The sequence below is a fragment of the Panthera uncia genome (assembly GCF_023721935.1).
Source record: "Panthera uncia isolate 11264 chromosome B2 unlocalized genomic scaffold, Puncia_PCG_1.0 HiC_scaffold_25, whole genome shotgun sequence".
In the NCBI taxonomy this organism is placed as follows: domain Eukaryota; kingdom Metazoa; phylum Chordata; class Mammalia; order Carnivora; family Felidae; genus Panthera; species Panthera uncia.
The window spans coordinates 16853311-16872250 of NW_026057581.1; the positions used below are offsets into that span (position 1 = coordinate 16853311).

The following is an 18940-nucleotide window of genomic DNA, read 5'->3' on the forward strand; positions in this document are numbered from 1 at the left end:
ATACTACTAAATGAAAGCAGCAAGGCATATAGAGTCTTTATTTTCATAATCCAGCCTTGTAATTTCTATACACGAGGAAACTTTTTTTTAGAACGTGAATCCTCTTTTTTCTCGTGTCCCATTTTGCACGGTGACTAAAAATCTGTTCATATAAAAATACAACTTCTACCTGCGGTGTATATAGTGGAATTATTTTGTTGCCTTTATTACTTTATTACTTTTGGTATATTTATTCCTAATGGTAACACTGGGATGGAAGAGGGAAAGTAAAGAACAAAATTCAAGAAAGCTATTTCTGGGCAACCTACTGGATGGGAGAAGATATTTGCAAATAGTATATCTGATGAGGAATTAATACCCAAAATATAGAAAGAACTTATACAACTCAACACCAAAAAAAACAATCCAAATAAAAAATGGACAGGGGACCTGAATAGACGTTTTTCCAAAGAAGAAATACAGATGGCCAACAGACACACGAAAAGATGCTCAACGTCACTAATCATCGGGGAAATACAAATCAAATCCACAATGAGATACCACCTCACATCTGTCAGAATGGTTCAAATGAAAATGACAAGAAGTAATAAGTGTTGGTGAGGATGTGGAGAAAATGGAACCCTTTCGCACTGTTGGTGGGAATGTACACTGGTGCAGGCACTGTGGAAAACAGTATGGAGGTGCCTCAAAAAATTAAAAATAGAAATACCATACGATTTAGTAATTCTATTACAGGGTATTTACCCCACAAAAATGAAAAACACTAATTCGAAAAGATACGTGCACCCCTGTGTTTACCACAGGATCATTTATAATAATCAAGATATGAAAGCAACCCGTGTCCCTTGATAGATGAATGGATAAAGAAGATGCGGTATGTGTGTGTGTGTGTGTGTGTGTGTGTGTGTGACAATTATAGATATAGATATATATTATATATATAAATTAATATATTATATAATTGATATATAACTTATATATTATATAATTTATATATAATTCATATATATCATATAATTTATATATAATTTATACATATTATATAATATATATTTTTATTTATATATATGTATGTATAAATATATATTGGATGTAATTTTATATATTGTAGTTTATATAATATATATTACATTTATACAATATATTTATATAATATATAATTCATGTAGTATATATAATATATACTATGAATATACTAGTAATATAATATATATGCCTGTATAATATATATTATATATTTATATATTTTAATATATACTTTATATATTTTATATAACTTGTACATAAAAGTATATATAAATATACTTATATACCTATATAAATATACTTATACTTACATAAATTTATATAAATTATATATATATAAAGTGATAATTATATACACACACACACACACACACACACACTCCAGAGGAATATTACTCAGCCATTAAAAAAGAATGAAATCTGGTGATTTGCAATGACGTGGATGGAGCTAGAGAGTACTATGCTAAGCGAAATAAATCAGAGAAAGACAAATACCATATGATTTCACTCATATGTGGAAATTTTTTAAAGTACAGCAAAGGGAATAGTCAATAATACTGTAGTTACATTGTATGGTGACAGATGGGGACTACACTTATGGTGAGCATTTCATAATGTACATAATTTTCGAATCCCTATGTTATATACCTGAAACCAATACAACATTGTATGTCAACTATACTTCAAGAATAAAAATTAAGAACAAAATCCTTTTGAAAAGAAAGCTATTTCTAAGGTTTGGTTACTTTTGAATTTTTATTGACTTGAATCACTTAACTTTATGGGCTTCCTGTTTAAAGCTGGGGTAATGATACAGAATTTGTCAGATCAAATTATTTTACTACATTTGCTCCCAAAATTTATGACTTCCTTCCCCTCTCCACCTCAGTGTTTCATATTTATCTGTTAAGTTCTAGAAAGAGATTTGGAAGAGGCCCTGTTAGAAAAACACAATCAACTAATTAGAGACATGCTAGAATTCACCCAGAAAGGAAGATTAATGGTAATACTTTCACCATTGTGTTTAAAGCAGAATTTCAGGTATGACATAAGTGTGAACCTGTACCAAACAGCCTTGAGATATACAGAAGGGAGGTGGCTCCCTTTTAAGGAGGAGGAAGAGAGAGATCATAGCTTGCCCAAAATGGAAACTAGAGTAAGAAAGCCAACAGTGTTATTGGTGTCGGAAATCCAGTCCCTGTACACTAAACTTGTCTTATTTTATTTCAGGATGAAGAGAAAGTTTTATTCTTGGGATGAATGTATGAACTTGAGAGAAGTTAAGGTAAAAAGCCTACGGATGGAAAGAACCCAAGGAGGCCTTAACTCTGCCTCACCCTGTCCCACTTCTGAAGATGGCTGCTAAAGGGGTTGTTCTGTTCTTTGTAGGAAGCAGTCCAAAGATAACTGTATTTCTTACTTTTTTTTTATCCTCCTACGTAATTTCTCATTCCCCATCCAAATGTCAGTGGAGAACAGAAAATAACTCTACCCTCATATTTGAAAGTATACACTCTCACTTTTAAAAGAGCACTTTCCTTCATGCTGTCAAAGGAAAGACAACTTTTAACAACTACAAACCATTTCTTTCTATGTTACGCTGTATAACCTGGATACATTTTTGGAGACATTTGTATGGAATGTCACACAGTTAAGTCAGAAAAAAGTTAAACCTGTTGAATAGACGGGAGAGACAAAAGTGACAGATTGAAACGTTTGGTGGGTAACATCGACTGTTTATGTTGGCCCTTCCATTCATTCCTGGAAACAATCACTGCTTACTTTAACTTAGTCATGTAAAATATTGTAGACACTGAAACTTAATTCATTAATGAGTTCAGAAGATCACTTAAGGTAATTATCACAGGTAGCACTGATGAGGTTTTGCCAACTTCTATAACTTGGCTTTAAGAATTTTATTGCGTATTTGCTGTGCTGCAGTCTCTGAAGAAGCTTAACCACGCCAACGTGATCAAACTAAAAGAAGTTATCAGAGAAAATGATCATCTCTATTTTATATTTGAATATATGAAAGAAAACCTCTATCAATTAATGAAAGACAGGTATGTCTTTATTTTACAAAAACCATAATTTTTTCCCTGTTACCTCCTCTCTGAGTTCCTTGGACCCCTTCAACACGTCACACTTTACAGCATGAAGGGTTTGTCACCCCGAGAGTGAATCTTAACTAATTAGCTGATATCTTCATAACTTGAAGAAGAACCAGCTATGACACAGTCACCATTTTTCTGGTGTCATCTCGTAAAAGTCAAGGTAGGGACACCTGGGCGACTCAGTCAGTGAAGCATCTGACTCTTGATTTCGGCTCAGGTCCGGATCTCATGGTTCATGAGATCGAGCCCTGTGTCGGACTCTGTGCTGACAGCATAGAGCCTGCTTGGGATTCTGTCTCTCCCTCTCTCTGTGCCTCTCCCCGACTCATGTGCTCTCTCTCTCTCTTTCTCTGTAAAATAAGTAAACATTTTTTTTTTAAAGCAAGTAAAATGGACATTAATCTCCCACATGTGACCAGGAGCTACCACCAAAATATTAACCTCCCCAAGCTCGTGGCACATGACTGAAGCTCTCTCTCTTCACACGTTTAGAAATTAAAATGAGGATTTCTTTGGAATTGGTAACACATTAAGTCTTATCATTCACTTAAATGTTCTAGTAAATGGACTTACTAGATCCCTTCATGAAACCTGCTTCCTTCCTCCCTTCTTTCATTAACCTTTCACAAAGTGCCGGAGAGAGTAATGAAGCAATGAAAATTTTCTCAATTTTGTCCAAGGCCAGCTTTATCACTGAGCATGCAACTGTAGACAGGTTTTGTTTCAAAAAGTATAGTGTGTGCGTTTATATGAAATATTTATCTTGATTTTTTTTCAAGTTTATTTATTTGCTGCGCTGACAGTGGAGAGCCCACACGGGGCTCAATCTCACCAACCATGAGATCACGACCTGAGCGGAAATCAAGAGTCAGATGCTTAACCAACCGAGCCACCCAGGCGCCCCCATTTTACCTGCTTTTAAAGCCAGAGGTGTTCAACAAAAGATCCTATATTTTATAAACACACTTCCCAGTGGAATGCTGATTGCTATCTCTGTATCTCTTTCATACACACACACATACCCACTCAAAGTAATCCTTAAGGATGGTGAGTGGATTTTTCTTTAATCACATTTTTCCTTCTTTCAAAACATACTTATTGAATGCCTTTTATGCTCCACAGGCTAATGTCCTATCATTAATAGCAGTTAAAATAATGGCAAAGAAAATTTCAACCCCTCAAATCAGTGTTTATTTTTCTCCAGCTCTTTCTGGCCCATGGAAACAGGCATGCATGGTTTTTTTTACTTAGTTTCAGTTTTAGTGGTGATAACTTTTTTATTTGATCGACTCACTTACAAGCGTTTTGTTTTGCTGATACATAATCTTCAGTTACTATTGTTAGTATGTTCTGTTAAATGGCTATACCATGCTTCACTCCTCTCTTTTATTTAAAAGAAATAACTATCAGGGGGAGAATACGTTAATTATACTGTATCATACTGATGAGATTATTTTGTAGTCATTAAAAGTGATAATTATAATGAATATGAAAATGCCTATGAATGGATAATAAAACAAATAAAAATTATAATTATGTAACATTGAAACGTAATATAAAAGTTATACATGTAAATGGATTAGTATTGGACCAGAATACTGAAAAATCAAAATAGTTTTTTAATCAGCTGATGATGGATAGTCCTAAATGTTTGGCTTCTAATAATCATACTCTTTAAAATGTATGAAATGATATATTGAGATACAGTTGTGGAAGAAAAAGATATATTTAAAAAAATTTTTTTTAATGTTTATTTATTTCTGAGACGGAGAGAGAGCATGAGTGGGGGAGGGGCAGAGAGAGAGGGAGACAAAGAATCCGAAGCAGGCTCCAGGCTCTTAAGCCATCAGCACAGAGCCCCACGCGGGGCTCAAACTCACAGACCACCTGATCATGACCTGAGCTGAAGTCGGACACAACCCACTGAGCCACCCAAGTGCCCGAAAAAGATATTTTTAAAAAAAGATATAAAAGATTTAAAAAGTAAATATAAATATTTAAAATGTTATACTTTCATCTGATTTTAAAAATATATAAATCTGTGCTGAGTGGATAATGCGATAGCAAAGGAACAATAAAAATAGTCAAGTTTGGAATTTCATGATTTAGTTCTGGATTTCTAAATTAAGTGGAAATAAAAATGATACTGTTTGATGATTATTCAATGTAAAAGCGATAAATTTAACAACAGTTGTACATGGCAAAGAGCTATTTGAGGCTAAGTGGCTTTCTTACACTTTGTTTTTGGTAGCTTAACTTGCTGAAGCATTATTTTGAGGATCAAGATTAATTTAAAAGCCTTTTTTATTCACGTAATCTTTTTTTCTATTGTAACTGAAGGCCAATGTATATAAACCTTTGCTCTGATGCTATAACTGTACCTTTAATTTATAGCACTCATTATATAATTTAAATTGTTGGCAAGGATAAAAATATTTCATTTTTTTTAAAATGTATTTTAAAAATATTTCAATAATATGGGGCTGGCTCAGCTGGAAAGACATGTGACTCTTAATCCTAGGGTCGTGAGTTCAAGCCCCATGTTGGGTGTACAGATCACTAACATAAATAAATAAATAAATAAATAAATTACTTAAAAAAATATTTCAATAATATATGATCAATAGTATTTTCAAGCTTTATATAAGATCAGTGTGTATCTTTCTCTATTGTGTGTTTTCAGCCCATTTGGTGAGATATTTTAGAACATTACATAAGCATATAATATAGTTAACAATGTAATATTCAGAAATAGGCCATTTTCCATATGTTGAGGGCATTTTGAATAAACATTCGAATCCAGGGGCGCCTGGGTGGCTCAGTCAAACGTTAAGCGTCAGACTTGGGCCCAGGTCATGATCTCACGGTTTATGAGTTTGAGCCCCACGTCGGGCTCTGTGCTGACAGCTCAGAACCTGGAGCCTGCTTCAGCTTCTGTGTTTCCCTCTCTCTCAGCCCATCCCCCACTCGCTCTCCATCTCTCTCTCTCTCTCTCTCTCTCTCTCAAAAATAAATAAACATAAAAAAAAAACCACTCTAACCCAATCACGCTGTGATAAAGATGTTAGAAAATGTTGAAATTATGATGAGCTTTAAAAGCTTAAAATGATTACTTCTAAAACACTGCTTGGTTTCAGGGTCAAAGAGAATTAATTCATGTTAACAACTCATATGTTTCAGTCTTAATTTAGGCTTTATTAGGGTCTTTATGTAAATACCATATAAAGCTGCACCGTCCAATACTGTAGCTAGTAGTCACATGTGGCTCTCGAACTCCTGAAACGTGGCTCATCTGGACTGAGATGTTCTTTAAAGGTAAAATAAAAATACACACCAGACTTTGAAAACTTGGTCCAAAAAAAAAAGTAAATTCATTAATAATTTTTATATTGACTACATGTTGAAATGATACCTGGTATAGATACTAAATGAAATACTGTTAAAAATTAATTTCACCTGTGTCATTTGTTTTAATGTGGCTACTAGGAAAAAAGTAAACACATAAGTGTTTCTCATTTGTGGCTCTTAATATATTTTTCCATTGGACAGTACCAGTAGGCAATACAGAACTGAAGCAGTTATGCCCCTAAAACTCTTAAAGCCTCTATCACACAGATTTGCACACCTGGCTTCCTTGACTATTAGGAGTTTTCCAATTTACTTTGCTTCTCTTGGGACAGTTTAAAATTTAGCTATTGAATATTCGTGCAGATACATTCATTACTGGGTTTGAGTTTCTACCGAACATCAACACAAACAAAAATTCTAATGGTCACGTTTCAAATTTACAACCTTTCAACAACTATAGAGCTACCTTTAACCAGTATCATGAGGCTAACAGGGGCTCCGAGGGAGGAAGAACATCTCCTTTCTTGTTTGTTTTGGTTGGTTGGTTAACAGAGTTACATGACTCTTTGCTTATTTGTTCGTGTCTTCACAGAGACAAGCTATTCCCTGAGTCAGTCATCAGAAATATTATGTATCAAATATTACAAGGACTGGCATTCATCCATAAACATGGTAGGTTTAAATTTCATTTCCCTGCCTCTTTAGATGACTGTCAAGGTCACGAGGTCACGTACAGGAATTGTCCATAAACTGTTAAATAACGTTCTATTGAGTAACTACAACTTTGGAGTATGTGCCTACTATATAAAATGGTATTTCTGTAATCTCTAACTATCTTCCTCCAGAGCAGAATTTGTTAACACTTTGATCATCAGCTGTTAGTCCCAGTTACAATAAACCCATCCTATAATCGCCTGCCCTGATTTTACCTTGGAAATGAAAACAAACAAAATGCCCTTCTTTTGGAAAAGATTGGAATGCTTTGATCACATGACCCCTTATTAACGTTTAAATAGTTTAAAGCGCCCATGCTATGGTGTTTTATAGTTTTCCTTAGTATTTACATTTAGTTGTTTCTGTTCTTTGTGTTTCATATTGTTGCCGGTTCTGTTCTTTGAATGAAATTAAGGAAAGTGCTTGGTCTTATTTTTATGAATCTCTCATTTATGTGATCTTCATTTATAGTCTTTTATATACCTATCAAACCAAAATAATTAGTCCAAAAAGTTAACATAATTAGTATGAAAGTTTTTAGCGAACATTTGTTTAGAATCACTAGATGTTCCGATATTAAATTGGAAGGGTTTGTGCCAGACCACCGCTGCGTTCTGAACGGAGGCATTTGGAAATCACCAGCATCAGTCTCCTTTCACGTTTCATCCCATAGTTTATATGAGAAGATATGAAAGGAGAAACTTTCCCCTTTAACTGTTACACGAGATAATTTAATGTCTAAAAATGCTATTTAAGGGCACCTGGGTGGCTCAGTCGGTGAGTCAGCTGACTCTTGATCTCGGTGCGGGTCATGGATTCACGGTTCGTGGGATCAAGCCTCGCATCAGGATCTGTGCTGATAGAGCAGAGCCTGCTTGGGATTTCCTCTCTCCCTCTCTCTGTTCCCCTCTCCCACTCACGTGAGCACATAATCTCTCTCTCTCTCTCTGTCTCTCAAAATAAATAAACATTTAAATAAATAGGTAAAAATGCTACTTATGTATTCCACGTAAGCATTGTCAGAACATTCCTGAATCCCACTTTTTGGTCCTTTAAACGTCTAAAACCTACGGTAACATACTACAACCCACTGGTAAAAGCCAGTCATTTGTTAATTACATGGAAATAGAGGACATATGCTATTTTAACTGTTCATAATGGATTTTCCATCTTCAGCCCATTTTGTAATACTGACCAGCATGGTAACTCGTGATATTTGCCTGAGTTAATTTATGCCAGTAGAAACCAATGTGCAGAAAAATCAAAAGCATTATGAATTATTTGATTTTTGGAAAGACTTTTGTGATTTACTGATATTTTTTAGGTTAGGAATAAAATTGGTTTAGATTCCTTGGGTCTATAGGAGGAACTCCCAGTGATGTCAGAGCATAAGAGATTGCAGGAAGAAGCTGGCTTGGGGCTTGACAAATTAAAAGTAAAGAACACGAATGGTGTGCAGTTGGCTCCACAACTGACGACAGTGACTGGGGACGCCAGACTCCAAGAACAATAGATATTTTTACAGAAGCTACATTATTCTTGCTACAGTGGACAAGCATCTCAGATGTACTACTCTGAGCAAACATTTTTAACATAGTGGCTGTCCCAAAATAACACTAATATTTTAGTTAAAATAGGACCACGTTACCAATACCCTTATATTAGTGAGAATGGGGAAAACGTCAACTGTACAAATATGTAATTGGTTTGATTCTCTACGATTTTACGGATTATGTCAGTCTACTCACCACCACGTGTGTTCCTGTTCTTGTCTCCGCGGTAAAAAAAAGTGCAGTGTATTTCCCTTGGAAGTTTGTGAAATGGATCTCAGAACAACTATTTTGAGTAAGAAGTACCAGATGACACTGGGTACAAAACTGCTGTGATGTCACCAATGTAGAGCCCACACTGGCTTAGAAGGAATTAGAAAAGCTTAGGCTTAAAACTCGGCTTAAAACGTTCAGGCTGAAGCTACGTGAAACCTGCTCCCACAATGATCACCTACAACAGACCCTACAAGGGACCAGGCCCCCTCTTGAGTCTCCCGCCTCGCAAGGCCATTGGAATACAGGCCACCCGTGTGTCACCGGCGTGCTTTAGATGGCCCTTAGAAATGTACGAAGAGGGTTTTCATGTCCTTCTTCCTGGGTTTTCTGCCTCGTGTTCACTGACCTGCCTTTCAGCTTCAGTCACCATTTATTTTACATACTGAATTGGTAAATAACCATTATAATTATTGGGCTTTTCAATAAAGCAGCTACCAAGGGAGAACTGAGCTGGTAAATAGAACAACTGCAAATGAAAGAATTGGCTAAAGTGGGTGCAGTTGCGTTTTCGTTCAATGGACTTTTCAAATAAGTGACGTCAGCCTGAATATGCAGCTTTCCTCGGGCTTTGATTAGGCTCCTTCTCTTCTGCCCTCCCCCTCCTCATCTGCTACACAACAGTGACCATAATACGTCCTTAAGATGGTTGTGCAAATTAATGGAGATAATCATAATGTGGCAGTGTCTAGCTCAGTGCTTGAACTTACGGGATTCACAAATAGAAATATGTGTTAAGTGGGAATTTTTAATGTCCTTAGGTACAGTGGGAACTTTCTTGCCAATTTATTTTGAACGCAGGGTGCCTGCCACCTTCACCTTTTAGACAATAGTTAGGGTTTATTTTTTTCCTAAGTTCACATTCCTAATTACAACAGAGAAGTTCAGTTATATTTTGTTTAGGTTTCAAGTATGTTTAAACGTGATGATCAATTATTGTTTTCCCTCTCTGTTCCCAAGGTTTTTTTCATAGGGATATGAAACCAGAAAACTTGCTTTGTATGGGCCCAGAACTTGTGAAAATTGCTGATTTTGGACTTGCAAGGGAATTAAGATCACAGCCACCATATACTGATTATGTATCTACCCGATGGTGAGTAGTTTCATGCAATTCTGTAGAGGTTTATGTCCGTGTTAAAGTTTTACCACAAAAGATCGTTACATCGCTTTCTGGAGGTTCCATATCGAGTATTTAAAAGAAAATATAAAACTGACTTTTGCATTCTGTGGAGAAAGAAGGATTGGGTCATGACTATTCTGAAGGAAAAAGGATTTCATTAATTGATTCATTCATTCGACAAACATTTGTTGAGCACGTACTATGTGCTAGATTCTATCTCAGGCACGGGGAACACGGAAGTGAACGTCACAGGAAAAAAATCTCTGTCTCATGCTACTTACGTGACATCCAATAAACAAATAAAAACATCATGGGGGGCGGGGCACCTGGGTGGCTCAGTTGGTTAACCATCCAAGTTCAGCTCAGGTCATGATCTCACAGTTCGTGAGTTCGAGCCCCGCGTCGGGCTCTGTGCTGACGGCTCGGAGCCAGGAGCCCGCTTTGGATTCTATGTCTCCCTCTCTCTCTGCTCCTCCCCCGCTCACACTCTGTCTCTCTGTCTCAAAAATAAATAAACTTGGGGCGCCTGGGTGGCTCAGTCGGTTAAGCGTCCGACTTCGGCTCAGGTCATGATCTCACGGTCCGTGAGTTCGAGCCCCGCGTTGGGTTCTGTGCTGACAGCTCAGAGCCTGGAGCCTGTTTCGGATTCTGTGTCTCCCTCTCTCTCTGACCCTCCCCCATTCATGCTCTGTCTTTCTCTGTCTCAAAAATAAATAAACATTAAAAAAAATTTTTTTAATAAATAAATAAATAAACTTAAAAAAAAACCCAAAAGCCAAGAAACGTCATGCATTACCAACAGAAAGACATGCACATCCTCATCAGAAGACATGTAATAGTCCCAAACTGCAAGCTACGCAAACGTCCATCATGAGCAGCGGAATATATTCACCCAGTAGAATGCTTTACAGCAATGAGAAAGAAAAGCCTACAGCCACACACAACAATACGACTGAGTCTCACAGATACAATGCGGAGCGCAAGAGGCCAAACAGGAAAAAAGTACATATGGTAGGATTCCACTTATATAAAGTGAAACCTAACGTATGCTGTCAGCAGTCAGGGTAGCAGTTACGTGAATAGTGACAGTGAGTGCGGGAGAGGGACCTCCTGGGATGCTGACAACACTCAGTTTTTCTTGAACTTGGTGCTGCGTCAATGGATGTGTTCTATTTGTGAAAATTCATCAAGCTGCCCTCTTACAATACATGCACTTTTGTGTGTGTGTGTGTGTGTGTGTGTGTGTGTGTTACATTCCAGGAAAAACAAGCATATTGGTAAATCAGGTGGTGATACATTATTATGGAGAAAAATAAAATATGGAGAGGGACAGGGAGTTGGGTGGGTAGGGAAAGGACAGGGCATGTTGCTATTGTAAACAGAGGCTCTCGCTGAGAAGGAGAGGCCAGGGCAAGAAGGAGCTTTCACGCAGACAAAATGCTGAGCGCAAAGGCCTTGAGACGGGAGCGCCATGTGTGAATTCTGCCAAGAGCAGAATGAACAGGGACGACTGTAGGAGGAAATGAGGCGAGAGAGCATATGGAGTGGCCAGATCTCATGGGTCCTTACAGGTCATTGTAAGGACTGTGGTGGCTTGTTAATCCGGGCGTTCGCCCCTGGAGGGTATTGAGAAGAGGTGTGATACGATCTGACATGCCTTCGAAGTACCACTCTCACTGCTGTATTAAAAACAGGTTTCCGAGGAGCTAGGGAAGAAGCAGGGAGACCAGGCAGGAGGCTGTTACAGTAATTCTGGCAGGAAGTGACAGTGGCTTGGATCTGGTGGCCACGGAGGTGGTATTTTTAAAGCAGCGCAACCGTGACTTCCTGGTGAATCAGATGTGGGGTGTCAGATAAAGGAGTCAGAGACTTTCAGGTTGTTTTTTTCTTTTTTTCTTGAGCAACCGGAAGATTGGAGTCAGCACTAATTGATATGGGGGAGCCTCAGTTCTGTTTTAGGTTGAGTATCTGTTTTCATCTGGGTAAATTTAGGTTCCATACTGAAACGGAATGAAGTTGAGACTTGTTTTCAACATCCAAACTTGGCAAAACATTCAAAACAATGAATTTTCTCTCACAAAAAGCTCAAGGCGTAGTAGCAAGCATTGGCAAGGACGCGGAGAGTCCGGATCCCTCACACATCACTGGTGTGAGCGTGAGATGGTGCAAAAGAGTCAGTGGTTCCTCAGGGGTTAAACATCCAGTTACTACGTGATCCAGCAACTCCACACACATTTCTCCGTATGTAGCCCAGGGAAATGGAAACACACATCCACACAGAAACTTACACATGCATGTTCACAACGGCACTACTTATAATAGCCCCAAATTGGAAACAACCCAAGTGCCCGTCCACCGGTGAGTGGGTAAATAAGGTATACTAGGGCCATATAATGGAACGCGATTCGGCAGGAAGAAGAATGAAATACTGATACATGCCACAGCGTGGAGGAACCTTGACAACATGCTAAGTGAAAGAGGCCAGTCACCAAGGACCAGAAAGCGTGTGGTTCCACTGGTAAAGCTAGAGCACTGGGAATACAGGGTTTTTGGGGAGGTATGGGGTTTCTTTGGGGGGCAATGAACATGGTCAAAGTTGATTGTGATGATGGATTACACACTCCATGAATATACTTAAAGCCCCTGAGTCATACGCTTTTATTTTTATTTTTATTTTTATTTTTTTTAATTTTTTTCAACGTTTATTTATTTTTGAGACAGAGAGAGACAGAGCATGAACGGGGGAGGGTCAGAGAGAGGGAGACACAGAATCTGAAACAGGCTCCAGGCTCTGAGCTGTCAGCACAGAGCCCGACGCGGGGCTTGAACTCACGGACCGCGAGATCATGACCCGAGCCGAAGTCGGCCACTTAACCGACTGAGCCACCCAGGCACCCCTTTTAAATGGAGAGTTGTATGTTGTGATATTATGTGAATTATATCTCAATAAACCTGTCAAAGAAAGGTACTCGGGATAGAAGCAAAAAACAAACAAACAAAAAAAACAAAAAACAAAAAACCACACACACACTGTGACACATTTGGGCTGAAAAATCTACACATTTCAATATGGAAAAAAAGAAGTGAGAAGTGAGAATATTTCCTACCAGGTAGTTTTGCTCTCGTAAATAGTGTATTTTTCTCCATGAAAATACATGTTAGTTAAGGGAATGGAATCAATTGAAGGAATCAGCACTTTCAAACTGATAAGTAAAAAGAAGGGGAAAAAAACTACACTACTTAGGGATAATCTTTGCTAATCTTTTGTTTTCTATCCTTCATATAAATATAGCATGGATACAATGCTTGGTAAAATTATACAACTGTTCTCATTCAGAATGTATCTGCTTCCCTTCAGAGCCCTTCTCCCCGCCACCCCAACCGTGTCTTACAGCATTTATTTCCATATTTATTCATTTGAGTCCCTATCTTAGGCCACTTGGACACTTCATTTAAATTTGTCTCCAGCTCCACCAACTGTTTGTGGTCAGGGAAAATATGTTACGTCCAACGTAACCCCAACACATTGTATAAATGCCGGATGCACAGAAAGCACTTCATACCGATCCCTTGGTTGAAATGCGTGACCAAACAGAATAGAACCTTACTGCCACGCCATCTTTGAACCCACAGTCAAATTGGCCTGTTTTCTTTTGTTTTCTATTTTCATAGGTATCGTGCTCCTGAAGTTTTATTAAGATCTTCAGTTTATAGCTCTCCCATTGATGTATGGGCTGTAGGGAGTATAATGGCCGAACTGTATACATTAAGACCACTTTTCCCAGGGACAAGTGAGGTCGATGAAATCTTTAAGATTTGCCAAGTTTTAGGGACTCCCAAAAAAGTGAGTACTCTCGTCCTTAAGTTGTTATAACTTTTGGTTATTTATAACTTTTACCTTGGCTATCTGATATCTTTCATTTTCAAATAGGCTTATGTTTTAATGGTTATTTGTTCTTATAATCCTTTTTTTTTTTTTAATTGGGTGGGATGAGAAGCCAAAGTCCCCACCAGGCTAAAGAAGAAAAGATTCTTGCCTTTAAGAACTTAAGGGAATACTCTATATTTAGCATTGCTGACTGCATAGATATCCTTGCTTAGACTCTCCTACTTGCTCTGTGAATGTTCATTGGCATCGCCTCATTAATCCCAGGTGTCCTGGACCATTTTCGCTTAAGCTTTTCATGTTTCTTTCTATGTACCTCTGCCCTGGATATGTGATGTCTTGAACCGACTACTTTTCAATTAACTATTGCATTCAGCTAGACCTTACTTTCTGATACGTACTTAATAAGTATGTATCATTATCATTACATCCTAATTGTATTCACATGTGCCTTGTAGTTAACATCAGACAAGTAAACAGTTATTAGAGATTTACTGAAATTTGTCATTTCCCAGCTATGTGCAGTTTTTAACACTGGATGGGATGTATATAACATATAATAAGGGTCTTTGGGATGATCAGCCGCTTTGTATATCTGTTGTCCTTGTTTATTCAAAGTCACCTGGATATCATCCTCAAGGTCCAAACACCTGACAAGAGTTGAATATTCTGAAATTTATAGAAGTGCTTTCTCATTTTTTCCTAACAGTTCTATATTCCTTCTATACTCTCCGTAGCACTGAATTGTATACATAGTCTGGTGTTTCATTCTTTCATCTATTTATGGTAGTTAACAGTAACATTTTCATACACCAGTGATTTTATATTATTTCTATGTTTTTAAATTGATTACTAAAAACCATTTTTCTTTTCTTTTCCTTTTTTTTTTTTTTTTTTCTCTCCCGTCCCACCTACTTATATATTCCCTAAATAGAGTGACTGGCCAGAAGGGTACCAGCTTGCATCCTCTATGAATTTCCGCTTTCCCCAGTGTGTTCCTATAAACTTAAAAACTCTTATTCCCAACGCCAGTAATGAAGCTATTCAGCTAATGACTGAAATGTTAAATTGGGATCCAAAGAAGCGACCAACAGCAAGCCAGGTAAGATGAATCCCCCTGATACAGTGTTCTTCCCTTCCCTTCTTCCCTTCTTCCCTCCTTCCCTCCTTCCCTCCTTCCCTCCTTCCCTTCCCTTCCCTTCCCTTTTTGTTTTGAGGGTTTACAATACCAGGAATATTTTCATTTACAAAGACAAGTCTATTCTCAACCAGGGTTTTACCAACAGAAGTAAGCCCAAAACCTTAAGGCATCCAATATGTCATGAATTAATTTCTAGGCCTACAAGATGCCTGGGAGAATTGAGAAGACAGCCACACCAATGATGTTCTGTGTCTGGCGGTTCAAATGAGGTTGAGGCTGAAAGAGATCAATTTCTCTAATGATAAAAATTCAAGGGGCGCCTGGGTGGCTCAGTCAGTTCAGCATCCTACTTCGGCTCAGGTCATGATCTCACTGTGAGTTTGAGCCCCGCGTCGGGCTGACAGCTCAGAGCCTGGAGCCTGCTTAAGATTCTGTCTCTCTCTCTCTTCCCTTCCCCCGCTCATGGTCTGTCTCTCTCTCTCTCAAAAATAAATAAACATTAAAATATATATTTAAAAAAAATTCAGGCATGTGACAGAGAATTAGGAAGAAACTCATCACTGGTAGTAGAGAGGCATCTCTTCAGTTAGGAAACAGATTTTCTGTGCTCTCCTGTGGTTTAGAGGTGGGTCCTTGTTCACTCCACACAACAGTGTCATCCCTCCATAGGACTGGAATATTGTTCACTCTGCAGCCCCCACAAGAGGGCAGCAGGTGGTACCCTCGCTTGGCTCCTCTGTGACTAGCCCTTCTACATCCTACAGGTGTTCTCTCGAGTCGCAGTCTTGAAAATGCCATGGTTGTGTTTGCAAAGGGCTTAGATTTAAAAAAAAAATCTAAGCTTTAGCGTATACTTATTGTTATTTAAATATAAATTCAGTATTAAAATTGCCAAAACAGGGGCACCTGGATGGCTCAGTCGATTGAGCGTCCACCTCTGGATTTTGGCTCAGGTCGTGATCCCAGGGTCGTGGGATCGAGCCCTGCTTTGGGCTCCACAATGAGCATGCAGCCTGCTTAAGATCCTCTATCTCTCCTTCTCTCTCTCTCTACCCCTCTCGCGGCTCGCACTCTCTCTCTCTAAAATAAGAAAAAAAAATTTAATTACCAAAACATTATTTCAGAAATAATAAGGTTGAGAAATGTTCTCGAAAGGTGAACTGGAAGAACAAATGGGAAAGAATAGTCAAGACAGGTTTGAATAAGTAATTGGAGGACAGTGGTGGGGCAGACAGCTTGCCCTATCAAATATTAAAACAACCTGTAAAGTGATAGTAATTACAACAGTGAAGGTACTAGCATAAGAATGGACAGACAGCTCAGAGTTGCAAAAGCTGTAAGTCAGCAGAGGGGTAAATACGGCATCACAAATGGGGGGGGAGGGGTACCGTCACTGGGACAATTAGTTAATTCTTTGGAAAAAAGTAAATTTAGGTTATTTCTCACCATACTTTTCAATTTTTCAAGTAAATCACAGAAGGTTTAAATAATAAGAAGGACAAACTATTAAGAACTAGAGAAATTATAGGTGAGTATCTGATCTCAGGCTAAGAAATAGAGGAGTATAAAAGTAATAGAAGAAAAATTTCTTCTCTGAGTTTTCCCTCAGATTTCCCTCAGTAGAGAGATGCCTCTCTACTACCAGTGATGAGTTTCTTCCTAATAGAGGAGTATAGAAATAGAGGAGTATAAAAGTAATAGAAGAAAAATTTGCCTCAGAAATCTGAGGGAAAACTCAGATTTTTTTTTTCATCATGATAAATGCACTCCTTAATCCCCTTCACTGAGTTCCCCCTATTTCCTCCCTCCCCTCTGGGTGACCAACAGTTTGTTCTGTGTAAGGAAAGCTCAGATTTGATCGCATAAAATTAAAATTTTCTCTTATAAAAATCTTAAGATTAGAAGGCAAATAGCAACAAATCTTTTTAACAAATGTGGCAGTGTATTTTCTAATGTTTCTAAATATTGGTTACTTTTGTAATAAAAATGCAACAAAACTCTTTAACTCTTACCTAAAAAAGAAGAATGGGCATGAGACATGTTAAAAAGTCACAGAAAGGGGTGCCTGGGTGACTCAGTCAGTTAAGCATCCTACTCTTGGTTTCAGCTCAGGTCATGATCTCATGGTTTGATAGATCAAGCTCCACATCAGGCTCTATGCTGGCAGCGTGGAGCCTGCTCGGGATTCTCTCTCTCTCTCTCTCTCTCTCTCTGCCCCTCCCCTGTTCATGCACACACTCTCTCTCAAAATAAATTACATTTTTTTAAAAAAATCACAGAAAAAGAGGGGCACCTGGGTGGCTCAGTCTGTTGAATGTCCGACTTTGGCTCATGTCATGATCTTGCAGTTCGTGAGTTCGAGCCCCGCATGGAGCCTGGAGTCTGTTTCTGATTCTGTGTCTCCCTCTCTCTCTGCCCCATCCCCACTCATGCTCTCTCTTTCTCTCTCTCTCTCTCTCAAAAATAAACATTAAAAAAATTTTAATAAAAAAAAATCAAAGAAAAAGAAAGAAAAATTACCAAAAATATTTTTTTTGATGTTCCCCCTCTTGTTCCCCATGGTAAAATGCAAAAAAAAAAAAAAAAAAAAAAAAAAAAAAAAAAAAAAAAAAAAAAACCTTTGAAAAGCTATTTCTCTAAGTAATGGAAAATAGTTTTGCAACATAGTATATCAAGAACCTTAAAAACAATCAGAAAGTTGGATAAAGATCTCTGCACACAGATGTTAAAAGCTAATTAAAACCTTTCCATTGGCAGTATAAACCTAAATGTTTCCAAGGGAACATTTCAAGTTTAAACATCATTAAAGTAGACTGTTTGCTACAATTAAAAAATGGAGGGGCGCCTGGGTGGCGCAGTCGGTTAAGCGTCCGACTTCAGCCAGGTCACGATCTCGCGGTCCGTGAGTTCGAGCCCCGCGACGATCTCGCTGTCCGTGAGTTCGAGTCCCGCGTCAGGCTCTGGGCTGATGGCTCGGAGCCTGGAGCCTGTTTCCGATTCTGTGTCTCCCTCTCTCTCTGACCCTCCCCCGTTCATGCTCTGTCTCTCTCTGTCCCAAAAATAAATAAAAAACGTTGAAAAAAAAAATAAAAAAAAAAAAATGGAGACTGCTATTTGAACAAGGTATTATAGCAGATATTATAGTAGATGCTGTTAATGCCTCACCCAGATCTCCTGTGCCAGGATGATGCACCTGTCCTCCAGCTTCTGTAAAGTGCTGGTTGCTAATGCTCACAGCTGCTCCCTTTCCTGGACAATTGCTCCAGCCAGCAAAAACCAGCATCACTGAGAGGTTACGTACCCATACATCTGCTTTGGGGACAGTCTAGATCCTTTGCATGGCTGACATAAAGATACCTTTGTTTTAAGAGGGCAAAACCCTGAAGTCAGATTTTCATTTCAGAATCCCCCTCCTTCTCTGTGGATCAGGCCAAGGTAGACTTGATCAGAGTTGGTATCCTAGGTTGACCCCTCCCCACCCTTATCCTTCACCCACGTCAGATTTTTTTTTTTTTTTTTCCATGAAAAGCACTCCCTCAATATATCACTGGTACCAGATCTCCTTCTTAGGCTCTGTTTCTAAGGAATCTGAATTAAGGCAGACAGTATGAGCTCCTGAAGTTATGCACACTTTATACCTTCAGATAAATTATATAATCTGTGGGCACAGAACAAAAAAAAATGGAATTTTTAAAATGAAACCATTTTAGAGAATTCTCAAGTTCAAATGCTAAGTTTAAAAGCAGGCTAGAATATTATAATACAATA

At 38.2% G+C, this 18940-nt stretch overlaps 1 protein-coding gene and 1 long non-coding RNA gene across 10 annotated transcripts in view; both read left to right on the forward strand.

Annotated features, from left to right (window-relative positions):
• The window catches only part of LOC125939580 (uncharacterized), a 256118-nt gene that overhangs the window by 45004 nt on the left and 192174 nt on the right, over positions 1–18940 (forward strand). The gene's annotated exons all lie outside the window — the stretch shown is intronic.
• The window catches only part of MAK (male germ cell associated kinase), a 56268-nt gene that overhangs the window by 13102 nt on the left and 24226 nt on the right, over positions 1–18940 (forward strand). For all 9 annotated transcript variants that reach the window (XR_007463099.1, XM_049655050.1, XM_049655051.1 and 6 more), the window contains 6 exons: positions 2257–2311; positions 2968–3089; positions 7081–7160; positions 9986–10118; positions 13818–13989; positions 14966–15133. Coding sequence is in view for 8 of the 9 variants with exons in the window: in XM_049655050.1 (XP_049511007.1) it covers positions 2257–2311; positions 2968–3089; positions 7081–7160; positions 9986–10118; positions 13818–13989; positions 14966–15133 (730 nt within the window). In the remaining variant the exon portion in view is untranslated. The remainder of the gene's footprint in view (positions 1–2256; positions 2312–2967; positions 3090–7080; positions 7161–9985; positions 10119–13817; positions 13990–14965; positions 15134–18940) is intronic.